This window comes from Tubulanus polymorphus, chromosome 7 (assembly GCF_964204645.1).
Source record: "Tubulanus polymorphus chromosome 7, tnTubPoly1.2, whole genome shotgun sequence".
Lineage (NCBI taxonomy): Eukaryota > Metazoa > Nemertea > Palaeonemertea > Tubulaniformes > Tubulanidae > Tubulanus > Tubulanus polymorphus.
The window spans coordinates 21146753-21174653 of record NC_134031.1 but is presented as its reverse complement, the minus strand read 5'-3'; the positions used below and the strand labels follow the sequence as shown (position 1 = coordinate 21174653).

The window sequence follows — 27901 nt, the reverse complement described above, 5'->3', positions numbered from 1 at the left end:
ATAATTTACTCAATAAACTTCTCTATTCGACTTTACCGCCTATATTGATTCATCCTTTCTCTGTGAAACTGTACTCGACGGTATTAAATACTCGCTATTCAGTGTGCGAAACTGCAGCATCTAAATCTGATTGAAACCCTCGCATCATAAACCAAATCCTACCGAGGGTACGGTTTCACATATACGGATTAATTATCAAAGATCAACAAAAAAGAGAAACTGAGTTCATCTGTTTTTGTGAGATTTGATCCAGATTAAATTTCTTCACAAATTCAGTTAAAAAATACATCGTTTTTTGTGAAAGAATTCATTTATTCTTTCTTACCTTAGTATGCGAGGGTTTCAATTCGATGGTCTAACTACTATTCTTAAAAAGGCAGGTGCGTTACATGACAATGAGGAATAAATATAGATAAATGTTGCCATAAGTCGTGTGTGCGTTATTTGATCATTTTTGAGAAACAACCTCTGTAATAGTGACCCCTGTACATCCTATATTCGGCATCAGTACCACTGAATCAGTATAAGTAATTACTGGGTTTGAACCCGGGATACCCCTGTACATCCTCTATTCACAATCAGGACAACTTGGACCACTACTGGTTTCGAACCCGGGACACCCCTGTACATCATCTAATTAGCATCGGGACTACTCATAACCAGTATCAGTAATTACTGGTTTCGAACCCGTGACACACCCCTGTACATCCTCCATTCAGCATCAGGACCAATGAGAATCAGTTATCAGTAATTACTTTTGTTAAGATATCAACATTTTACCGTACGGTGCTGCCTCTATGCTCATCGGTAGCGGGATTTTCATACACTAACGTTAATCAACTCTGGCAATCAAGTGTAAGGGAGTATAACTGGACACCACGAAGATTGCCAGAGTTCACTTCAGTTAGTGTATCGAAATCCCGCTAACGATGAGCATAGCGGCAGCACCGTACGGTCGGGACACCACCGTACATCCTCCATTCAGCATCAGGACAACTTGGACCACTACTGCGTTCGAACCCGGGACACCCCTGTACATCATCTAATCAGCATCAGGACCACTCTGAATCAGTATCAGTAATTACTGGTTCTCGAACCCGGGACACACCCCTGTACATCCTCGATTCAGCATCAGGACCAATCAGAATCAGTACCAATAGACCGGATTTGAATCCGGGACACCCCTGTACATCCTCCATTCAGCATCAGGACAACTTGGACCACTACTGAGTTCGAACCCGGGACACCCCTGTACATCATCTAATCAGCATCAGGACCTCTCTGAATCAGTATCAGTAATTACTGGGTTCGAACCCGTGACACCCCTGTACATCCTCTATTCAGTATCAAGACTACTCTGAACCAGTATCAGTAATTACTGGGTTCGAACCCGTGACACCCCTGTTCATCCTCTATTCAGTATCAATACCACTCTGAACCAGTATCAGTAATTACTTGGTTCGAACGCGGGACAACCCGTTCCCATTATGATGCGATTAGACACGTGATCGATGGTCGTCCTCATTTAGAAGAAGAATTTAATTGTGAAACATGGTCATATCCAGGAATGTTTAAACCCGGCGATCAATGTCTCGACTAAAACCGTGTCTATATCGATATTTGTACTGTTAATCGTCGTATTAACGGATACATCTTCTTTACGATAACCTACAACGATACGATTTCAAACTGTGTTCTACCCGTACTCGAAGTAGGCCTAACTACCAATTTCACGTTGTTTGGAGCCATTTTAGGACAGTGTAACTTCAACCTAGAGCGATTTCACCCACCCCGAGTGCTACTTGATAAAAGTTCCTGTGTATCAAGTTTAATCGTAATCGGTCCTTTGGGTCAAGAGATATAGACATTTATCCAAAGCGACACCTATGGAAAAGAGTGGAAATTGTTGCATACCAACCTTAAAGTAGATATTGTGGTTTTTATATATATTGAATAATGTCACCAACTCTTTTATTCATTCAGAAATAAACTACTGTTTTGAGCGAAGTATCTTTTAAATAAAGTGGCTTCTAAGGATAAAGCAAATATTTGTGTTCAAAATATATAAGTTAGTATAGAATCTATTGACCAAAAAATAACCCGAGTCAAACAGATGATCATCGTACTACAAATACCTCGCTGGGCCAAAAATTAGCCCCAACCTGAGGCACTAACCCTAACCCTAGATCGATAAACCTAGCAGGACTCGAACCTGCGCCCTCCAGCATGCCAGCCGAGCACGCTAACCACTAGACCGCTGAGTTCTGATGGCTGACCTGGTTTGTGAATATGGTTGGTCAGTGTGGTACAAGGCCAACACTAGGGTTTCGGCGTTTATTAAACAGGCCAACACTAGGGTTTCTACGTTTATTAAACAGGCCAATACTAGGGTTTCTACGTTTATTAAACAGGCCAACACTAGGGTTTCTACGTTTATTCACCAGGCCAACACTCGGGTTACTGCGTTTATTAAACAGGCCAACACTAGGGTTACTGCGTTTCTTAAGCAGGCCAACACTAGGGTTTCTACGTTTATTAAACAGGCCAACACTAGGGTTACTGAGTTTATTAAGCAGGCCAACACTAGGGTTTCTACGTTTATTAAACAGGCCAACACTAGGGTTACCGAGTTTATTAATCAGGCCAACACTAGGGTTACTGAGTTTATTAAACAGGCCAACACTAGGGTTTCTGCGTTTATTAATCAGGCCAACACTAGGGTTTCTGCGTTTATTAAACAGGCCAACACTAGGGTTACTGAGTGTATTAATCAGGCCAACACTAGGGTTACTGAGTTTATTAAACAGGCCAACACAAGAGTTTCTGCGTTTATTCACCAGGCCAACACTAGGGTTTCTACGTTTATTAATCAGGCCAACACTAGGGTTACTGAGTTTATCAAACAGGCCAACACTAGGGTTTCTGCGTTTATTTAACAGGCCAACACTCGTCAGTGTTTTTTTCTTGGTAAGTTTAGTGCCCTGGGGCCAGTTTGATGGGTGAAGATGGGTGATTCTATTGGCTAATACAGTCAAGCTAAATCGTTTAATCTGCATCGGCTTAATCCCAATTTTGGTCTAATCCGGATAATATTTACTGTCAATTTAATCATTAATATACACGAAAATGACTTTTAATCCGGATTTGCCGTAAAACGGATGAATTTTGTTGGTCCCAATGATCGGAATTAGGGAGATTCTATCATACCATTTACTCTCCTTAATGCTCTAATGATGGTACAGTTATCAATTTCTAACAAACTAGTGTTGAGTGATGAATGAAATTTGACTTAAGAAAAATCTGTATTCCTCACATGCCACAGTAAAATAGCAAGACTGCATCAGATAACAACCGTTCACTGCTGCCCCTATGAATAACGATAGCGGAATTTCTGTGAACTAAAGTAGTAATTCCGGAAACCTCGAAACGAATGATTAGATTGGTAAAAAGCGTGGTTTTCATTAGAATAAATTCTTTGAATATTTCGTAGAATTTAAGAATCCAATCTAATCGAAAAGAAGCCGAGACCTGCAATAGACTGGTTGCCATTTCTAACTGCGAGTACATGTGGCGGTGACCAGTCTAGCGGCGGGAATCCCAATCTGAGGTACACTATGACGCAATATCAAAATGGCGTGCTTTACCATATAACACGAAATTAAGCAAAAACCTCACCTAATACAAACATTGCCACCCTCCTTCCCGACCCCTGAAATCAGTATTTCAATATTTGGTAAGTGTTTGTAACATTGGTTTAAATGGCGAAAAATATTCCATCTCAGATATTGTGGGAAATCATATTATTTCAGAGTCACATCCTACAAACAGTGCACATATGGTGGCGCTCAGTCAAGCATATCGACGTCATTCCATCCTGATATTTCTAGATCACGATGGGCTTCATCTCGCTGTGTTGTAATGAATTTGTTCTAAAATGATTCCATCGACTGATTTAATCAAACAGTGTAAGTTTATTTCATCTGTCGCTAAATCGATATCAATCACAGTCCAAACGTGTGGGACACCAACAGCAACATCCTCCCATGGGAGGGATTTGAACCTGATGACATCCCTCGCTACACTCAGCCACGGCACGAACCCCTGCCACACTAGACCGGGTGCGCAGGTACATGCGCAGCTTTGCCGCATGAAATCTTGCAGCACCAATCAGATTGCTCGTTAATCGCTGAGGTAAATTTCACGGAAGAACTATAAATGGGAAAACCCGGGCTCAAATAAAACTGAATTTCTAATTGGCTATTAATGACATCATCTAAGCTGCGCATGTAGCTGCTGCGCACTCGGTCTAGTGTGGCAGGGTTTCGTACCGTGGCATTCTGGATGCCATCAGGTTCGAGTCCCTGCCGCGGGAGGATGGATGCCTCTACTTGCCTCCATTCGTCTGTGATATTGATGATGATGATCTTCATTGGTTTCAGAAACAGATAATATTTAAACTGTTCGTTTTTTCATTACTTTCTTGTTTATTTCATGTTGAACTCTAGATGCAAAACCTAAACTGTGGATAGAAAAACCCCTTGAATAAATGAACTGCAGATTGGAGCGAACAATCTAATTTGTAAGTTTGAATTTTAGATTTGATATTTCTGCAGTTATTTCTAAGGAAAGAAAACAATCTTAGATTTGTCTATTATAGGTATCACTTCAACATGTTCAACGGGAATTTTGATTCAGCACAGGAAAACAAGAATCACTCTTAGATTCAGCACAGGACAACAAGGAATCAGTGTTTCACAATCAGACTTTTTTGGTTTTGCGCCGGACATCGGGAATCATTCTTGGATTCAGCACAGGACAACAAGGAATCAGTGTTTTACTACCAGACTTTTTTTGATTTAGCACAGAACATCGGGAATCACTCTTGGATTCAGCATGACATCAGGAATCACTATAGCCTATGTGGAAATTCAAGATAAGTAACATTAATCTTTATTTATCGGTTGTTGAATTGATTTTAAGGGACCAATTTTATATTGTTTGTTATAAACCATGTTTTGAAATGAAATCTCAGAAACCTGTCACAGTTATTCAATCATTTCAAATTTCTTTTGGTGAATATTTGGCTATAATCAGTTCATGGTTGGGATTGTTATTTCTGTAAGCGGGTTTACAGGTTTTCTAAATTGTGATCAACTAAAATGTTATTTCTAATCAATATGAAACTGGTTCCTGATGTCAATAATACAACTGTTATCAATCATGTTTCTTCGTGATAATCAGATCATGTGTATCTTAAGAGTTAGAATTTCTGCAGATTAAACTGCTGTACTTATTTCATACTGATTGTTCAGTTACAGATACATGTAACATTGTGTACAGATACAGAGTACAGATCACTGCATTACTTCATCCTGTGATTGAACAGTGATTTAATGTTCTTTCATCTTCATTAGATTCCCATCCGTCTAACTAAAACATCAGAACATTCTACTCACCTAACCACGGGGTTTGGGGAGGGTGGGTAGGGTTGGGGGAGGGAAGGGGTAGAGGGAGGGAGGGTTGGGGTGGGGGACGGTGGGAGGGAAGGGGTCTGGGTGGGAGGGATGGGGTGAGGGAGGGCAGGAGGGAAGGGGTTTGGGAGGGAGGGCGGTAGGGAAGGGGTCCGGGAGGGGGAGGGAAGGGGTCCGGGAGGGTGGGAGGGATGGGGTCCGGGAGGATGGGAGGGATGTAGGGGTGGTGGTAGGACTTTGGAGGGAGGGATATATGGTGGGGCTTTAGGGTTTAGGTACAAGTACAGGTGGTTTAGTCGTAGTTTTAGTCTTGAAGTTTAGGATATTTCAGAAAATGTGTCCCATCTTTTTATTATTCTAAGAAAGGATTAATCATTATGAAACACGTGACTGCAACATGTCATGTTTCAGTTGTTATGCATGACAAGCTGTATAAGCATCGGCCAATTGGACTCGTTCTATTTTACTAGTTGTTATTTCTATGAGACCCGGGTTTGATCCCCGGTGAGTGCGCACGTAATTTCACCATCACTTCTCTCAATCGTTATGAGATAATTGCCCCCAGATTTTTGAATTGGGACGTTTCAAATTTTAGGGCCATTATTTAATGTGGTCAGGAATGAGAGATATTTTTTGAATGATCACAAACTGCTCCTTGGCTCCGATCAAAACACGGTTTCATTAATAATTGAATGAAACAATAATCATACGTAATAATTACTGTTGATATCTGGCGGTTTACTGATACATTTCCAGCTGAAAAATGTATTTTCTTCTGTGCTATTTTAAAAACGGCTGTAAATACTGAGAACTGTATAGGACGACTTAGAAAATTATTGACGAGAGTCGAGATGCAGTCACATTCATCGCTGCTTCCTCTTTTTTCTGCAGATTCTTAGACAGAGACCTACTCTTCATTTTTGGAAGAAGAGTATAGAACTCATTAGAATAAGTGATATGTTTTGTTATCACTTTTATGGATTTTCAGACACACTTCTACATTTGCCTTCATGGCACAGTATATCACTATTCATAGATATCCTTAATAATTAGTTATCCTTTTCAAAAAGATGGGACACATCTTCTGAAATAAACTGTTCAATTTTTAGGTGGGACAAAGATTGACACGGAGAGACTATTGTTCTATTATTATATTCATTTTAGAATAGGATAATATTCTATTTCTACCTGTGACTTATAATTCTATTCTAGACAGAATTTAAGGGGCTGCGAACTAATTATACTTCTATCAGGAAATATTTTACTGAATTTAAAAGCCATAAAAACAAATGATATTCAACCAGATGTAGTTGTAGTTTTTACAGTTAGGCTACGGCAATCTTCCTACTACAATGAGACTCTGATAAAGCGTGGGGGAGGTGTATCTAGTGTATTTTGCCATTTTTCACGATCATATCAGTTTTATGAAAGTTATTTCATCCTCCGCTGTTATTTAAAATATTATCAGTGCTCGATCAATTTGTCAGTTTATAGCTTTTAGACTTCGATCAATGCATCATTTTCCGGTAGACTCAATTAGTCAGAATTATTTCGGACTTTATCAATTAGTACAAGATTTTGAGCCCATTCAGTGTAAACATAATTCTTCACTTTATTCTAGTGATGAGTGTTTAGTCCAATTCCCCTATTCAACATATGCAACGCACAATTTCTCATATTATTTGCTAATCAAACCAGAGCCATAAAACTGACTTACCTTTAACGAGGGCCATGAGCTATATTTACCCTCCGTGGTCACCAAATCAGAATCATAGACCAAACTTTGACTCTTTGGTCACCAAAACAGGGCTATGAACCAAACTTTGACTCTTTGGTCACTAAACCTGAGCTATGAATCAAACTTTGACTCTTTGGTCACTAAACCTGAGCCATGAACCAAACTTTGACTCTTTGGTCACCAAACCTGGGCTATGAACCAAACTTTGACGCTTAGGTCACTAAACAAAGACCATGAATGAAAGATTTAACGTTTTTTAAAGTTATTTCTGTTGCCTTCATGACTCAATATTTGAGAATGGAACAAATGACGTAGTTAATGAAAGATTCATCTGTATCAGTGTTGCTGCTGCAGCTGCTGCTGCTGCTGCTGCTGCTGCTGGTGCAACTAACACAACCTTTTGCTGTTTGTCTCTAAAAGATTAAACTTGATCCAAGTCGGAACTGATGAGAATTTTAGTGAGACGACAAATAAGGAAAAGCCATATGAAAAAATGTAAAGCGAATGCGTGAATAAAATAAAACAGCATGAATTGCTGATATAAAGAGTGGGGTCCGAGAGCAATTCGAAGGTTTAGTGTCCTGCACGCTTAGCGAGCGGGCAGGGGTCTATTCCTACCTCGACTCAAGTGCTAAAAGTCAGAGAAAAGAGTAAAAACGAAAAATGGCAAATGAAGGAAAAATGGCTGGAGTTTGATTTGTTCCACTGGGTTTAAGTGTTAACTTGAAAAGACAATCAAACAGATTATTTCTGACGTATATATTTTGCATCAGCAGTTTAAAAACATTGACTTATGACTTTTATGAATAGGATTCCATAAACTACTTGCTTATATGAAACCTCTAGTAGAGAGTATTGAAATAGTCCACAATGGTTTCATTTAGTGACGTCATGTTGAATTGGTGAAGCAACATAAATAGCATTAATTGTTTTGATCTCAGCCATCATTCTTGTCCTTGGTTTGTGTTTGCCCTTCTCACGACATTTTGTGAGTGTGGAGATTTGGTTCGGGCTTATTCCTCGGTTCGGGTGAACCCTCCATATACGTCCCCCTACCTTACAACATTAAGTTCCTCAGGTTTAGTTTGATGTTTTGTAGATGAAACCTCTACAACTCAAACTCGCATCATTTGATGAAATGAAATCTATTTACAGACGACTGCTGCAACTTGTCATGAAACTGAGATATATTGTGAATACTTATTAGAGGGAGTAGAAATAATAGGAATAATTTGATGAAATTGATAAAGAAATCATCTGTAAAATTGAAGCCATGTGATTTTCAAGACCAACCCAGGCATATGATCATTTGAGGTCATCTGAATGCCTCCAAAATGTGTAGAGAAAGTATCTGTGAGTCCCATCAATGATGCAATTGATTAAGGATTTTGATTTATATATGAAATTGATATGATCGTGAAAAATGGCAAATCGTTTTGTAGTTATTGTACAGATGAGTGGTGTGTGAAGAGGAGACAAGAGAGTTGAGGAGGCATTGAGGGAGGGCTAGGTGGGAGGGCATTGAGGGAGGGCTAGGTGGGAGGGCATTGAGGGTGGGCCAGGTGGGAGGGCATTGAGGGTGGGCCAGGGGGGAGGGCATTGAGGGTGGGCCAGGTGGGAGGGCATTGAGGGAGGGCTAGGTGGGAGGGCATTGAGGGTGGGCCAGGTGGGAGGGCATTGAGGGAGGGCCAGGTGGGAGGGCATTGAGGGAGGGAGGAAGGGAGGGAGGGAAGGGGCGCTGGAGGGAAGGGGTATCGGACGGTGGAAGGGAAGGGAAGGGGAGGGCGGGAGGGAAGGGGTTTGGGAGGGCGGGAGGGAAGGGGTCCGGGAGGGTGGGAGGGATGGGGTCGGGGAGGGCGGGAGGGAAGGGGTGTGGGAGAGTGGGAGGGATGGGGTCTGGGAGGGTCGGGTCGGGAGGTTAGATGAGTTAAAATGTTCTGATGTTTTAGTTAGACTGATGGGAATCTAATGAAGATGAAAGAACATTAAATCACTGTTCAATCACAGGATGAAGTAATGCAGTGATCTGTACTCTGTATCTGTACACAATGTTACATGTATCTGTAACTGTTCAATCAGTATGAAATAAGTACAGCAGTTTAATCTACAGAAATCCTGTACTGTTTCTGTCTGATTGATTGATAATTTGAGATGTTACATTCTGCTCTATTGCCACTGATTATTGCTTCTTTTTCTTTTCAGAATGAAATGAATGCAATATAATTTACTATTTAAACAGGCTCATTTAAGGTAAGTATAAAACTGGTAATGAATTTCTCCACAGAATTCTTCACAGTCTCTGTTGATATTTTTAATTATTTTTGAACTAAAAATTACAGTTTTACTCTCAGTTACAGGATGAGATACACACCGCAGCAGCAGCAGCAACAGCAGCACTGGCAGTACCTGCAGTACCAGCACCATGCAGCAACAGCGCCACCAGCAGCTGCAACAGCAGCACTGGCAGTACCTGCAGTACCAGCACCATGCAGCAACGGCGCCACCACCAGCTGCAACAGCAGCACTGGCAGTACCTGCAGTACCAGCACCATGCAGCAACGGCGCCACCACCAGCTGCAACAGCAGCACTGGCAGTACCCGCAGTACCAGCACTATGCAGCAACAGCACCACCAGCAGCTGCAACAGCAGCACTGGCAGTACCTGCAGTACCAGCACCATGCAGCAACGGCGTCACTACCAGCTGCAACAGCAGCACTGGCAGTACCTGCAGTACCAGCACCATGCAGCAACGGCGCCACCACCAGCTGCAACAGCAGCACTGGCAGTACCCGCAGTACCAACACTATGCAGCAACAGCGCCACCAGCAGCTGCAACAGCAGCACTGGCAGTACCCGCAGTACCAGCACTATGCAGCAACAGCGCCACCACCAGCTGCAACAGCAGCAGTAGCAGGTAAAACCTGTTTGGAAATTCATTATTAGCTCCGCTGTGACCGAAGGTCAGCGGAGCTGATGGGTTAGGGGGTTCGTCGTCCGTCCGTCCGGTCGTTCGTCCGTCCGTCCGTCCGTCCGTTCGGTGTCCGGCGTCAACTTTTTCTTTATATCCCTACTAGTCCTACAGTTCTGATGGGATCTTGATGAAACTTGGTATGAATGATCTATGGGGGAGTGCCTACAAAAGTACAGAGCCATAATTTTGATTTTGCATAAATTATGCATATTAGGGCTATTTTTAGATTTTCACTAAAATCGCTACTCCTCCATCGATTTTCAGCGGATTTCAATCAAACTTGGTATGAATGATCTATGGGAGAGTGCCTACAAAAGTACAGAGCCATATTTTTGATTTTGCATAAATTATGCAAATTAGGGCTATTTTTAGATTTTCACTAAAATCGCTACTCCTCCATCGATTTTCAGCGGATTTCAATCAAACTTGGTATGAATGATCTATGGGGGAGTGCCTACAAAAGTACAGAGCCATATTTTTGATTTTGCATAAATTATGCAAATTAGGGCTATTTTTAGATTTTCACTAAAATCGCTACTCCTCCATCGATTTTCAGCGGATTTCAATCAAACTTGGTATGAATGATCTATGGGGGAGTGCCTACAAAAGTATAGAGCCATACTTTTGATTTTGCATAAATTATGCAAATTAGGGCTATTTTTAGATTTTCACTTAAATTTCTACTTCTACTCCAGTTTTCAGTAGATTTCAACCAAACTTCATATGAATGATCTATTGGGGAGTGCCTACAAAAGTATAGAGCCATTCTATATCGAAGCAATTGCATAGATTTTTGATAAATTTCACTTGGTGCCTATACTTGGGGACTACAGTTTGTTCCACTTATGACTTCAGTTCCAACAGTTTGTCAGTTTAGAGTATGTTAGTATGATTATTGGTATTGTGGCCCTTCTCCAAATGGCTATAATGTCCCTGAACATCTAGTTTCAAATAGATACTGATGTGATAGTCTATGCTCCAAGCCACAACAAAGACAGCGGAGCTATATAAGCCGACAGGCTTCTTGTTTTTAGAGAACTGTTCTATATAAATTATTCTATCTGTTTATGTTTCCAGCATTCAATCACTCAAAGATCACGGCTTAGTTTGATTTTTTTGTGAAACTGCTCTTATTTCATAACAACTTAACTGACAATTTCTAAAATTTGTATTTAGGAGCTGAAATAACTGGAACCCTTGATAGAATCTGTGAACAGTAAACATTGGGAATTCACTTCACATTTGTTTAAGATGGACATCGCTTTAGATCCTCAAAACCAATACGGTACCGGTAAATATCTCTACTGATTCTAGTCTCTGTTTGACTGTACATTTATAAACTCATTTCCTGATTAGAAGCTACATTAATCAGTGAAGTTGAAATTTCAATCACTTCTATTCTGGTCAAAGTTCGAATCATCAAAATTATACAACTGTTGTATTCTAGGGTCTAAAATAAAGCTGAACTTGCAGTAAACATTGCGCTCTACAAATCAAACGAGTCAGAAGCGGTGAGTTTTATATCGATTTATTGCAGTAATTTGTGGTGATCTTCAAATCAAGTCCAGAAAATGATGTTTTGATCGGTCAATGTTGGCAGGTATCAACGTTTTACTTGAGGATGCAGTCTAAAGCTACCATCAAACCTCTCAAAAATCTGCATATACTCGACACATTGTGATAAACTACTCATTAACCTGGTAGGTTTTCTGTCAATTGAACACAAACAGAGTTGCAGTTTCTATCTATTTCATTAACCATTTTCTGGCATAATTTTCTCTTTCCAGAATGCAATACGCCCAACACTTTTTGGCACTGGAGAAATTAAAAATATTCACCTTCAAAGAGTAAAGAAGCTCTAGTTGCTGAAGCTGCTGCTATCGTTTTAAGAATTTATTTTCTCAGAAAATCATCAGTTCTCTTAACTTCATGACATTATTACTGTTGGAAGTGAAATCCTGCTAGATGGCACTGAACTAATCTGATATGAGTTTAGAAATGGTGAGTCTTTCATCACTCCACTGTGCTCTAATTTCATTATATTCTAACATTTAATTATTCTGTACAGAATTTTTATGTGTGATTCTCAGGAAAGCAGTGCGGCTGCTACTGCTGCGGCTGCTGCTGCTGCTGCTGCTGCTGCTGCTGCTGCTGCTGCGGCTGCTGCTGCTGCTGCGGCTGCGGCGGCTGCTGCTGCTTAATTCTGCTCAACACAAGTTTGAAAATGATTGATTTTCCAATAGAATTTAGCCCAAATTTCAGACTGTTATAAATACATTACTTAGTATTTTCATAGTATAATGATTTTTTGCAGCATGAAATTTGTCCAATAGAACAGTTTGAAAAGTGATCAAAGATTGAATAATGGTATTGAATTATCTAGTATTATAAGGTAATTATAGATTCTAGTTACCGAATTATGTCATGGAGACAATTCCCACTTGACTGTTAATTCAATTGAACATTTTCTATGTAATATTTGCTGACGCAAGTTTTCTCTATTCTAGGACGAAGTGGGGATCGGGACCAATTTGCCATTTGACAGGGACAGGGACCAGCCATCTACCTGGAGATTGATATGATGCCACTTATTTCAGATCTGCAATTTTAAGTTTAAAGCCAAATGAATATTGTTTATCTGTGCCGACCGGCACGGGCAGCCTACTGTTTGTGATGGTTTGATAGACTGTGTATCACGTATACATAAAAACATTAGAGTCATCCCCTGATTCGTCTCTCAAAGCTGTGGTGTCATTTTTGCTAATAGAATAATAGCCTGACTCAGGCATAGAATATATAATTTAAACCCTGTTATATGCAAATTTGAAAGGCAAAATTCATTTATCAAGAATCAAAATAATAAAAGTATAATGAAGAAATAACTAGAACAACCTATACGAACAAAATAACAAAACCTCTCAACCTTAGCACTGAACACTCGCTTTACTTTCCTAATTAACTTGTTTTTCCCTGTTTTAGTTATTCTTCAGACTTGATGATGGTCTCTACAGAGACTCCAAAATGTTGTCTCTTTTACTTCTATTAAGTTTCTATATAGTGGGTGTTAAAGTTTTAGTGAAAGTTGAAATTGAAGATTAAATGTAGCTGTAAAGCAGCGATAACTGGTTGCATTAGTTTGTAATTGTTTGTACCCAACGACCCAGTTTTATTGGTCTGGTTTTGTAAAAAATTGTATGATACACATATTGTATAATGATGTAATATGGACATGTTTTGACAAGTCACTCAATCAATGAAACCATAAAGTTGAAATATCGACAGGTTTTCTTTATTATGGGACTATAATATTTCGTGTGAACTGTTGTTCTGTTTTATTTGAAATAAAGATGAATTTTCTGTGTTGTTTTAGTTGTGATTACAGACGCCAGCAGTTTCACACACACTCAGTGCGTCACACGTAAATCCCACGGGTTCAGTTTACTCAAAAAACTTCACTCAGGGTACAGTTTCACAAACCAATTGCGTTCAAACATTTTATTTTGAAGAAAAAAGTAAATCCAAGTTGAAATTGATTGATACTTTCTCTGTGAAACTGGACTCGATGGTATTAAATACTCGCTATTCAGTGCGAAACTGCAGCATCTAAATCTGATTGAAACCCTCGCATCATAAACCAAATCCTACCGAGGGTACGGTTTCACATATACGGATTAATTATCAAAGATCAACAAAAAAGATCTTTTTGTGAGATTTGATCCAGATTCCTCACAAATTCAGTTAAAAAATACATCGTTTTTTTGTGAAAGAATTCATTTATTCTTTCTTACCTTAGTATGCGGGGGTTTCAATTCGATGGTCCAACTACTATTCTTAAAAAGGCAGGTGCGTTACATGACAATGAGGAATAAATATAGATAAATGTTGCTGTAAGTCGTGTGTGCGTTATTTAATCATTTTTGAGAAACAACCTCTGTAATAGTGCTGGGTTCGAGCCCGGGACACCCCTGTACATCCTATATTCAGCATCAGTACCACTCTGAATCAGTACAAGTAATTACTGGGTTTGAACCCGGGATACATCGTACATCCTCTATTCACACTCAGGACAACTTGGACCACTACTGGTTTCGAACCCGGGACACCCCTGTACATCATCTAATTAGCATCAGGACCACTCAGAACCAGTATCAGTAATTACTGGTTCTCGAACCCGGGACACACCCCTGTACATCCTCCATTCAGCATCAGGACCAATGAGAATCAGTTATCAGTAATTACTTTTGTTAAGATATCAACATTTTACCGTACGGTGCTGCCTCTATGCTCATCGGTAGCGGGATTTTCATACACTAACGTTAGTCAACTCTGGCAATCAAGTGTAACGGAGTTGACTTCAGTTAGTGTATGGAAATCCCGCTAACGATGAGCATAGCGGCAGCACCGTACGGTCGGGACAACCCCGTACATCCTCCATTCAGCATCAGGACAACTTGGACCACTACTGAGTTCGAACCCGGGACACCCCTGTACATCATCTAATCAGCATCAGGACCACTCTGAATCAGTATCAGTAATTACTGGTTCTCGAACCCGGGACACACCCCTGTACATCCTCGATTCAGCATCAGGACCAATCAGAATCAGTACCAATAGACCGGATTTGAATCCGGGACACCCCTACATCCTCCATTCAGCATCAGGACAACTTGGACCACTACTGAGTTCGAACCCGGTACACCCCTGTACATCATCTTATCAGCATCAGGACCTCTCTGAATCAGTATCAGTAATTACTGGGTTCGAACTCGGGATACCCCTGTACATCCTCTATTCAGTATCAATACCACTCTGAACCAGTATCAGTAATTACTTGGTTCAAACGCGGGACACCCCGTACCCATTACGATGCGATTAGACACGTGTTCGATGGTGTCCTCATTCAGAAGATGAATTTAATTGTGAAACATGGTCATATCCAGGAATGTTTAAACCCGGCGATCAATGTCTCGACTAAAACCGTGTCTATAACGATATTTGTACTGTTAATCGTCGTATTCATCTTCTTTACGATAACCTACAACGATACGATTTCAAACTGTGTTCTACCCGTACTCGTAGTAGGCCTAACTACCAATTTCACGTTGTTTGGAGCCATTTTAGGACAGTGTAACTTCAACCTAGAGCGATTTCACCCACCCCGAGTGCTATTTGATAAAAGTTCCTGTGTATCAAGTTTAATCGTAATCGGTCCATTGGGTCAAGAGATATAGACATTTATCCAAAGCGACACCTATATGGAAAAGAGTGGAAATTGTTGCATACCAACCGTAAAATAGATATTGTGGTTTTTATATATATTGAATAATGTCACCAACTCTTTTATTCATTCAGAAATAAACTACTGTATTGAGCGAAGTATCTTTTAAATAAAGTGGCTTCTAAGGATAAAGCAAATATTTGTGTTCAAAATATATAAGTTAGTATAGAATCTATTCACCAAAAAATAACCCGAGTCAAACAGATGATCATCGTACTACAAATACCTCGCTGGACCAAAAATTAGCACCAACCTGAGGCACTAGATCGACCGTAACCCTAACCCTAGCAGGACTCGAACCTGCGTACTTCAGCATGCCAGCCGAGCACGCTAACCACTAGACCGCTGAGTTGTGGTGACTGACTTAGTTTGTGAATACGTGTAGTCTGTGTGGTAACATGCCAACACTAGGGTTTCTGTGTTTATTTAACAGGCCAACACTCGTCAGTGTTTTTTTCTTGGTAATTTTAGTGCCCTGGGGCCAGTTCGATGGGTGAAGACTGATTCTATTGGCTAATACAGTCAAACTAAACTGTTTAATCCGCATCGGCTTAATCCGAATTTTGGTCTAATCCGGATAATATTTACAGTCAATTTAATCATTAATATACACGAAAATGACTTTTAATCCGGATTTGCCGTAAAACGGATGAATTTTGTTGGTCCCAATGATCGGAATTAGGGAGATTCTATCATACCATTAATTTACTCTCCTTATATAAAGCTCTAATGTTGGTACAGTTATTAATTTCTAACAAACTAGTGTTGACGTCACACGTAAATCCCACGGGTTCAGTTTCATAGAAATAATTTACTCATGAATTTACTCATTTACTCATTTACTTATGAAGTTCATCTGTTTTGTCTTTTTTGTGAGATTTGATCCAGATTAAATATCTTAACAAATTCAGTTAAAAAATGCATCGTTTTTTGTGAAACTGCGACCCCTGGTGTCCACTCGAGGGATTCATTTATTCTTTCTTATCCAGGTATGCGAGGGTTTCAATTCGATGGTCTAACTACTATTCTTAAAAAGGCAGGTGCGTTACATGACAATGAGGAATAAATATAGATAAATGTTGCTGTAAGTCGTGTGTGCGTTATTTAATCATTTTTCGTGGCGGGGTCGAACCCAGGACACCCCTGTACATCCTTTATTCAGCATCAGGACCACTCTGAATCAGTTATCAGTAATTACTTTTAAGATATCAACATTTTACCGTACGGTGCTGCCTCTATGCTCATCGGTAGCGGGATTTGCATACACTAACGTTAGGCAACTCTGGCAAGCAAGGGTTACGGAGTATAGCTGGATAGCACGACGATTGCCAGAGTTGACTTCAGTTAGTGTATGGAAATCCCGCTAACGATGAGCATAGCGACAGCACCGTACGGTCGGGACACCCCTGTACATCCTCTATTCAGCATCAGGACAACTTGGACCACTACTGGGTTCGAACCCGGGACACCCCTGTACATCATCTTATCAGCATCAGGACCACTCTGAATCAGTTATCAGTAATTACTGGGTTCGAACCCGGGACACCCCTGTACATCCTCAATTCAATATCAAGACCACTCTGAACCAGTATCAGTAATTACTTGGTTCGAACGCGGGATACCCCTGTACATCCTCTATTCAGCATCAGGACCACTCTGAATCAGTATCAGTAATTACTTTGGTAACTCATATGACCCGAGGAATTTCATAGATCACAGCCTTCTTACTATCATTGATATGAGACGAGATATTTCATAGCCGTCACAGGATTCTTAATAGTCGGATGCGACGGCCGACATAGCCGCCGACGACGACTTATTCTGAAAGCTCTGCTTAACATATCATCACGTTCAAATGACTTTAAAAAATAAATTTCATGCAAAAGTCACGCATAAAAACACTATATTATATCTAGCCCATTCAAGGAGGGGTATTTAGGATCGGTAAAAAAAATAAACGGCTGAAAGTTTTGATAACGTATTAATGAACTGTATATACCGGGTACTAGATAACGTATACAATTCGGGTATAGAAACTGTTTCTATCCTAAGTTCTGAGTTCAAGATATTTGTAAACTTCCTTTAATGATACTGAAAAATAACATAATTACAGTCGTTAATATAAAGAAATGTTCCTACCTACAAAACTGCAACTTTTCACCAGTTTCCGACCTGATCCAGTTATTTCATAAGTTAATCCCATCCTGAGTCAATTTAATTCCGTGTCCAAGTCTTTAAACGTTCACAAAATCCAGTTTTCAGGCGAAATTTTCTATCGAAGTTCGGTTGAAAATCGTTCCAATTTTTTAGTTCATACAATCTTAATACTTTCCAAAACAATTTCTCCGTAATGATCGTACGATTCCCGATTGAATTAATTCCTTTCCGAGTGAAATCCAGTCAGAATAACGAAAGATGGCGCACGATTCGACTGATATTACGATTTATTCGATGAAATCGAATTTCCCGGCGCCTGCGACAAGTCCAGACACGCTTCAGTACGCGGCCGCTGATTGGCTAATCGATCTCAATGGGGGATATCGGCTATTATGTTCTATTGTGTTGCAACAATAGGGGGATGAGCTATTGCGACAGCGGGATGCGGGATGGGCGTATTTGATACGTTATCCCTTGAAATATCGAGCCGGGGGTAGTTTCAGCCTTGATACTTTACTGATTGAGGTTTTAGGGGTGCTTGTGAAGGTTTATCGCCGTATTTTATGATATTCGGTAAATTGGAACCTAATGATGCCGACTACCCTCTCACTGGACGGGCCTGTGTGCAGCTGATGGCGCATATGACACAAAAAGACATGTATCATTTAGTAGAAACCATGGAGGGCATGAAATTCTCTCTCCTCTATCGGGTGACGAACATGTCATCCATAGCCCTCACACCGGGACGTGTGGTCATCCATAGCCCTAACACCAGCACAAATTCGAACCCAGAGGCCCCCGTAGGCTCACTTATGAAGTTGGTAAGTTCTAACAACCCGACGCGTCGATGCAGTACTTGATAACAGTTCCTGTTTATCAAGTTTAATCCTAATCGGTCCATTGGGTCAAGAGATATAGACATTTATCCAAAGCGACACCCATATGGAAAAGAGTGGAAATTGTTGCATACCAACCGTAAAGTAGATATTGTGGTTTTTTTATATATAAAAAATGTCACCAACTCTTTTATTCATTTAGAAATAAACTACTGTATTGAGCGAAGTATCTTTTAAATAAAGTGGCCTCTACTAGATAAAGCAAATATATGTGTTCAAAATATATAAGTTAGTAGGATCTATTGACCAAAAAACAACCCGAGTCAAACAGATGATCATCATACTACAAATACCTCGCTGGGCCAAAAATTAGACCCAACCTGAGGCACTAACCCTTCTACCCGTACTCGAAGTAGGCCTAACTACCAATTTCACGTTGTTTGGAGCTATTTTAGGACAGTGTAACTTCAACCTAGAGCGATTTCACCCACCCCGAGTGCTATTTGATAAAAGTTCCTGAGTAACAAGTTTAATCGTAATCGGTCCATTGGGTCAAGAGATATAGACATTTATCCAAAGCGACACCTATATGGAAAAGAGTGGAAATTGTTGCATACCAACCGTAAAGTAGATATTGTGGTTTTTATATATATTGAATAATGTCACCAACTCTTTTATTCATTCAGAAATAAAATACTGTTTTGAGCGAAGTATCTTTTAAATAAAGTGGCCTCTACTAGATAAAGCAAATATTTGTGTTCAAAATATATAAGTTAGTATAGAATCTATTGACCAAAAAATAACCCGAGTCAAACAGATGATCATCGTACTACAAACACCTCGCTGGGCCAAAAATTAGCCCCGGCCTGAGGCACTAACCCTAACCCTAGATCGACCGTAACCCTAACCCTAGCAGGACTCGAACCTGCGACCTCCAGCTCGCCAGCCGAGCACGCTAACCACTAGACCGCTGAGTTCTGGTGGCTGACCTTGTTTGTGAATATTTATGGTCAGTGTGGTAACAGGCCAACACTAGGGTTTCTGCGTTTATTAAACAGGCCAACACTAGGGTTACTGCGTTTATTAAACAGGCCAACACTAGGGTTTCTGCGTTTATTAAACAGGCCAACACTAGGGTTTCTGCGTTTATTAAACAGGCCAACACTAGGGTTACTGCGTTTATTAAACAGGCCAAAACTAGGGTTTCTGCGTTTATTAAACAGGCCAACACTCGTCAGTGTTTGTTTCTTGGTAATTTTAGTGCCCTGGGGCCAGTTCGATGGGTGAAGTCAAACTAAATCGTTTAATCTGCATCGGCTTAATCCGAATTTTGGAAAACTAGGGAAGAAAAACTGAGTTAATGAAGAAATTAATCTATTATTTGTCCTTTAGTGAGATTTGACCAAAATTAAATTTCTTCACAAATTCGGTCAAAGAATGGATCGTTTTTGTGAAACTGCGACCTCTGGTGTCCACTCGAGGGATTCATTTATTCTTACCCTGATATGCGAGGGTTTCAACGATGGTCCAACTACTATTCTTAAAAAGGCACGTGCATTACATGACAATGAGGAATAAATACACAAATTTTGCTGTAAGTCGTGTGTGCGTTATTTTATCATTTTTGAGAAACGACCTAGAATAGTGCTGGGTTCGAACCCGGGACACCCTGTACATCATCTAATGTACGGAATCCGGACCACCCTGAAAGAGTATCAGTAATGACATTTAGGTTCGAACGGGGCCGACCGCGTAGTAATGCCTTTTGAAATCATTTAATCATTCGACTTCATTCCGAAATCCGTTGAATTTAACGCGCCTTCGGATACTGTGAAGCCGCAATAGTGTAATTCGTAATACGTAGTAGTAACTCATATGACCTGAAGAATTTCATAGATCACAGCCTTCTTACTATCATTGATATCATTGATACCAGTAGTCGGATGCGATAGCCGACGACTTGTATTTTGAAAGCCCTGCTGCCCGACATCATCGCGTTCAAGTGACTTTAGAAAAGTAAGTTTTATGCAAAAGTCACGCATAAAAACACAATATAAATATTAATTATATCTAGCCTATTTAAAGGAGGGGTATTTAGAATCGGTAAGAAAAATAAACGGCTGAAAGTTTTGATAGCGTATTAACGAACTGTTTATACCCGGTACTAGATTACGTATATAATTCGGGTAGTGAAGTTCTATGTCCTACGTTCTGAATGTTTAAGATATTTGTAAACTTCCTATAATGATAATAATATATTTCCCTACTAAACCTAAATAAGATGATTACAGTCGTTAATATAAAGAAATTTTCCTACTTACAAAACTGCAACTTTTCACCAGTTTCCGACCTGATCCAGTTATTTCATAGTTAATCCCATCCTGAGTCAATTTAATTCCGTGTCCAAGTCTTTAAAATCTAGTTTTCAGGCGAAATTTTCTATCAAAGTTCGGTTGAAAATGTTCCAATTTTTTTCGTTCATACAATTTTAAAACTTTCCAAAAACAATTTCTCCGTAATGAACATACGACACCCGATTGGATTAATTCCTTTCCGACTAAAATCCAATCAGAATAGCGAAAGATGGCGCACGATTCGATTGATATTACGATTTATTCGATGAAATCGAATTTCCCGGCGCCTGCGACAAGCCCAGACACGCTCCAGTACGCGGCCGCTGATTGGCTAATCGATCTCAATTGGGGGATATCGGCTATTGCTAGTGCGCGGGATATTTCAATAGTGGCGTGTTCTATTGTGTTGTAACAATAGGGAGATGAGCTATTGCGACAGCGGGATGCGGGATGGGCCCATTTGTTACATATCTCGTGAAATATCGAGCCGGGGGTAGTTTCAGCTGTGATACATTACTGAATGAGGTTTTATTGGTGTATATAAAGGTTTATCGCCGTTTTTAATGATATTCTGTAAAAAGGAACTTGAAGATACCGACTACCCTCTCACTGGACGGGTCTATGCGTGCAGCTGATATAGCGATCTCATTAGATGGCGCCTATGACACAAAGACGTGACTGCATAAACGTATCATTATGCCTGTAGAAATCATGAAGGCCATATATTTCTCTTGATAAACTATCGGGCGACGAACGTACTAAATGAACGAAGGTTCGTAGAGATTCCTTCGATAGGCGCCTTGTAATGGTCGTCATTATGAATCGGGGTTGTCCGTCTCAAACCTCTCACCCTCTCCCCTCGGTGTGGCCTGATGACTTTTTAAAGAAAGATTTAATCTATTTATAGACTGATTCTGAAGAAGAGGAGAACACAAATAACAGTCATCATCATCATCATCATCATCATCATCATCTGTGCGATTTGAAGTATCTAGAGGTCACCCGGACTCAACAACCCGTCTAACAGTCTAATATCATTTGAGGTCAAGTTTTCAATTTTGAGTCAATTTCTGCAACAAATTTCTGTGAAATGTTTTGCTCAAATAAACTCATTTTGTTTTCATATCAATGAAAATAAGTGTATAGTTATTCATTTCAGTATGAAAGTTGGCTCTGTTTTGAGGAATTACTATTTTTTCCCAAGACATCGGATCCAGAATTTCACCTTGCCATCACCATGACGACGCACCAGTCAAAACAAACAACAATCATTCTGAAGCCCTGTAGATTCTCAGATTTGGTTTCAAGTTTATTTTGGTCGAGTAGATTCTGATTGATGCAAAGTTTACCAGAGACACCGGTTTTATCCAAATCATCTCTGTACTAATAGGAAACTTTACTGCCAGTTGTGAAAGGGTTTTAAGTCACTCAGATATTCTGTTCCACTGCATTCAGATCAAACCAACAGTTCAGACTCAACTCGAGATATTTTGCGTTTAAAATAAATTCCACGTTTATTTTGACCTCAAGATATAAATTTCCAATAGATGGCGCTGTGATATACAGTTTAATTAGCTGCAAACTTAATCCAATAATTTGGTAGTTCACGGAATTCCAAGCGTAAGCTAAAACTATGCTAAAAGACTGCTTGATATTCAGAAGAACGACTGACAAAATGGAAAAGCCCAACTGAGAAACTGAGACGAACAATTAAATGTACTTAACACGTCGGGTGCTCTATTCCATGTTCATTTATACATTAATGTAGTAATCTCTCTTAATTGAGACTAAAAGCTGCTGCTATAGGCTGTAATCGTATAGGCCTTACGTAGACAGACATGTTAGCAATAAATATCCTACTCAGACACCATTATGTGATGTTTAAACTGCGGTTAGTGTTGGTGCTATGATGACCATGCTTTGCAGCTGTCTATTGCGAAAATACATTTCAGAACCACGAAATGCCTTCGAAAAAGATTTCTACAAACGTATATATATTTAACATTTTAGTTTATTTAAGTTGAAGCAATGACAATAGATGGCAGCACTGAGTACCGGTAGTGTTATTATACACAAGTATCCCAGTCCAAGACGACTGCTGGAAAATCTCACTAATAATGAGAAAATCTGTGTGTGCTAAATCTTTTAATTTAAAACAATATACCACAGATATACAGTCCGGATATATTATACCACGGACATACAGTTCATATATTATACCACGGAGATACGGTTCATATATTATACCACGGACATACAGTTCATATATTATACCACGGAGATACAGTTCATATATTATACCACGGAGATACAGTCCGGATATATTATACCACGGACATACAGTTCATATATTATACCACGGAGATACAGTTCATATATTATACCACGGACATACAGTCCGGATATATTATACCACGGAGATACGGTCCGGATATATTATACATCGGACATACAGTTCATAAACTAATGCTGAATATTCATATCATGAATGCATTCAATCACTAAAGCAGAACATGAAACAATATCAATGACATTTTGTTCCATTCCTCTGAAACCACAATCCCATCAGGGATCATTCATTTATTATGTACGGATGAAATTTGAATTTTTCAATTCCCCTCCCCCTCTGTACGCAAAATCGGCCATTTTTTCATATACATTAAGCATTACAGTACGCAATTGCACTGACCTCTCCCCTAATGTGTACATATGATCCCTCATGTAAAAGACATCAATCTTATGATTACTCAGGCTCAGCAGTCCACGTATCAAATCAATTAAACACTAATCAATTCTATAGATTGTTTAAATCGGAGCAATCCACGATTATTTTTATGAAAATTGTATCGTCTTTAACGTACTCATTGTCAGACGTCTGCAACAGGTGATTAATCGGAATAAATAACGGACAACCGGACGCGATATTCATCTCGGAGACCGGTCGCTGAAACGACGGGCTGTTCTGGTCGGGATTGAACGCGTCCAGGATGTGTTCGCGGTGACCTTGATCGAGCAACATGAACGTGACCTTCTGTTTGAAGGGCCAAGGTAACAACGCGTCATTATTTCCTCGCATTAATACGAAAAACAACGAAACATGCGATGATTTTCCCATACCGTCGCCGCTCGGATAAATACGCGAGCACATCTTATAACCGTTTCTACTCGTGTAAAAACATGGCGAATAGAAACTAATCACTCGTCCGCTCTGAGCGTCGGAAAGTTTCTTCGAGAATTCCGTTATCTTCCAAATCAACGTTCCGTCGTAGCTCGTGTTTTCGAGGGCCTTGATGCGCAACTCCTGTTCGGCTAACGCGACATCTTTCAAAGCCAACGTGCGGCCTAGCGACGCCATCTTTTGTTCGAGGCTGTCTTTGTCTTTCTGAGCTTGTAAGTAGCGATTAAGAATCTCCTGAGAGAATTCCTCGTACGCGCCGATCTGCCCCTTCAACGTTACGACGACGTTCTCCAGAATTTTCAACTGCTCTTCTAAACACGGCAGACGGCGTATCAACTCGGCTTTAACGGAACCGATCGCGTCGATCTCTGACGCATGTCGTATAACCTCCTCCTTAATCGAGTTCAACATTCCATCCATATGTTGAAATCTTGTCTGTAATTCAACGTTTGCCGGAAGACTAGTCATCGGACCGGATGTCTGGTTGAACAACTCGAGATTGGATATTCTGCGGGACAGAGCACTGAGGTGACCACTCAAATCACCTGTGATATGTGAGTCTAATTCCTCGCGACGAATCTACAAAAATAAAATACATATAAATAACTGGAACAGTTTTCTAATTAAATTGGACCTAAGTTTTCCACAAAATAACATTAATGTTCTTATAGGGTGCATTTTGAACTTATCGTTCAATGTGCCAGCTCCTGCAAGGCCACTCTACACCTTCCAGAGACAGCAAAGAACCATGTTCAATAAATACTAATATACATATACTTACAGACTCATGACAACCGAGTGGACAGGTTCTCTGTGGAGAATCACAGTGTCTATCCTGATGATCCATCATCTACAACGATTAATAATTATAACAATTGCGTTCAAAACTAAAATTTCCCTAGTAATCGGCAGTCGGCAATTATCAATTTGTACTTACTATATCCCTAGGAATACCAGTTTTATGACAAAATTCACATTCGAGTGGATATTTCAGGCATGTACCCATGTGACTCTGGAAAAGATTATTTGTACTCCATAATGCGTATTTTCAGTTATTCCGTAGACGAATCTGTGGTCCTCCCGTTTTCCAATTGCTAAGCTGTAGGGAACTTACATTACTGATCACTAGACAGAATTCTGTTAATCTACTCACCTCCCAAGTTTGACCGATTAGTTCTTGATCACAATACTGACAGACAGTCATATTCTTATTGCATTCAGTTGTTATGTGATCCTCAACTTTAGATGGATTTATCTTCATGCCACAACCTAACGGACACGCTATCAACATATACGCACATTCATCTTCATGTTTCTAAAATACAACGACAGTTACTTTTAATAATATTCTACCTATCGATTTTTCTGAACCTTTACGATTCTGTTCACGTATCTGTTTCAAAATAAGGTTTCTAAGTTTATATTTCACCCTTGATGGGAAAGAAACCAAAGAAGAATCTCTGTCACCTCTAGGTTTCGAAACCATGTACCATATATACCAGAAGGCCACACGTCGGAGGATGACTGCACCTCTTGTGATTGATTGGTCTAATCAATAATATTTACCACGTAATCTTTTAATGAACTTTTGAAAGTACATCCCTCATTTGAGCAAGTAACCATTTTCTTGCTGATCTCCTTAAAAACAGCCCGGTCGGCGTAAGTCTGCGAACAAAAGATAGAAACATGTATTTATTGAAATCTAATAATAAATATTATACAAATGATAATTAACCCACTTGAGCAATAAGTGAAAGACCATGTTATATATTTAACTCGAAGGGTTTTTCCATCGTATACATTCATAGATTTATAGATGTGTTCTCTGCTAATGTACCTGATCAGGTTTAAAAGTGGCTTCCTCATCCGATGATCCTTCATCCAAACACAGTTGACATTTCACTGCTTCACCCCTGTTGTATAAACTGTGGAGAAAAATTTAATTGAAAAAGTTTGATGAAGTCAAATGACAGCATAACAATGGTGGGAAGGCTATATTTGATGTGGAGATAAATCACGTTGAATATCATGTACACGTCATCTGGGGGAAATCATGGAAATAAATGGGGAGCAGGGATTTCGTTTGGTACAAAATTTGACCAGGTTGGAAGTAGTCAAAACGTGAAAAAGTTGATCAGATGATAGCTGAGATTGTGCCAATATCCAATAATTAATTCTTATCAATAGTCTGAATACCAGTCGTTGTTACCAGTTCCCTATAACCCGTAGGGTTGTACAAGGTTGAAATGTTGAAATAAACTACTATCTCGAAGTTTCATTTTCGGACTTTTTCGTTATAATTGTGGGATTCTCTCTACATCGCGTCAACACGGATATAGTGTTCTATCAATTGTGATGTAGGGTTGTACCTACAACCTGTTGTTTGTGGAACGACGGCTAGGTACTAGACTATATCAACTGTTTCGAGCAACTGGCCTAAGGTGGTCGGCCACCTCTCTGATTTTATTCACCTCCTTCACCTTGAATTCGCAGATCAAGCTTTAGTAGCGAGGTTAATCAATTATCGGTTCGGAAAAATTTGAATAACAAGTTGTGGATTAGACGGGTAAAATTTGAATGAACTTACAATTCTAATTGTTTAACGCAGCTTTTACAAAATCTATGGCCACAATTATTCTGCATCGGGTCGCGTAGAACTAATCCACAATAACCACATAGATATTTCTCTTGCACAGGCTCGACAAATATACTCAGTGTATACCCGGCACGTCTTACAACGGTTGGTTCAACGCTGCTACTACCCATACTGCTGGCTATACTGCTCTCCATCAGTCTTCAAAATAATAAGATTAAGACAGTAAGCCTATGCAGTTTTATCATCATCATCATTATCATCATCCTGGTAACCACCTACTAATGTCTATTTATTAATGGATGAGACCTGTTTTTCTGGGATATTTTGCTTACTTTTTGGGATACATACCTCATTTATGTCTTAACAGAATGCCAAAAATCGCGGACAACAACTGAATATCCGATATATTTCCAGTTCTGTACCAATTAGATGCATTGGCAAAAAGACTCCTTAAGTCCAATTGAATGAGAGAGAAAATCCTCCATTTTGTGAAATTTCTTGAATTTTTACATTGTCACCATGCCTACGAAATGAAGTTATTTTTCTTGTGGGGTCTCAACAACTAAATCAGGGTGGCGTAGGCATGGTAACAATGTTCAAATCCAAGAAATTTGACAAAATGGAGGATTTTCTCTCTCATTCAATTGGACTTAAGGAGTCTTTTTGCCAATCCATCTAATTGGTACAGAACTGGAAATATATCGGATATTCAGTTGTTGTCCGCGATTTTTGGCATTCTGTTAAGACATAAATGAGGTATGTACCCCAAAAAGTAAGCAAAATATCCCAGAAAAACAGGTCTCATCAATTAATAAATAGACATTAGTCAGTAACCTGACTGTGGTTTAGTTTCACAATCGGATATTTTCACAAACCACATCATATAAGCCCAGGGTTAGCCCATCCGATTATAAAAAGCTCACCACCAACGATTAGGTAACTAACTATAGTAACCACCCTCCTCAGTCCTCCTCTCAATCACCGCAAGCCGATCATCAGTTTATTAGATGGAACTCATTCACACTAAGAACTGCGAATTGTTCCATTTCAATTTGTGTCTATCATCAGTAGCGATTCTGCTTTAAGGAGTTAGTCGAAACACAGACACGGAATTTCGAGAAAAAGCCTAAAAACAAACCTGATTCGTGACTTGACTCAAATGTGAAAGTCTTTTGAGACGAACATTCCAGTGGGGAAATCCAAAATGTATATTTTTAATATACGGGGTGGGTTCGAACCCCACGATATCAATGGGTTTGCGGGTTTTTTGGATAATTATGATAATTTGTTCAAAATTATTGGATTTTTTTCTCGATTGAAT

General features: G+C 39.7%; 1 protein-coding gene across 2 annotated transcripts; it reads right to left on the bottom strand.

Moving 5' to 3' along the window:
- Positions 1-22294: 22294 nt before the first annotated feature.
- On the bottom strand, positions 22295-27771 carry LOC141908923 (TNF receptor-associated factor 2-like). Of its 2 annotated transcripts, none has more exons than XM_074799213.1 (8): positions 27719-27771; positions 26572-26778; positions 25822-25909; positions 25551-25649; positions 25138-25299; positions 24922-24996; positions 24766-24834; positions 22295-24563 (listed from the first exon to the last, which is right to left on the bottom strand). In XM_074799213.1, the coding sequence occupies exons 2-8, from the start codon at positions 26772-26774 to the stop codon at positions 23601-23603; spliced, it is 1659 nt and encodes a 552-aa protein (XP_074655314.1). In that variant the 5' UTR covers positions 26775-26778; positions 27719-27771; the 3' UTR covers positions 22295-23600. The 2 variants fall into 2 exon arrangements, with proteins under 2 accessions (XP_074655314.1, XP_074655315.1); XM_074799214.1 differs by lacking the exon at positions 27719-27771 and adding an exon at positions 27504-27670.
- Between the last annotated feature and the right edge of the window lie 130 nt (positions 27772-27901).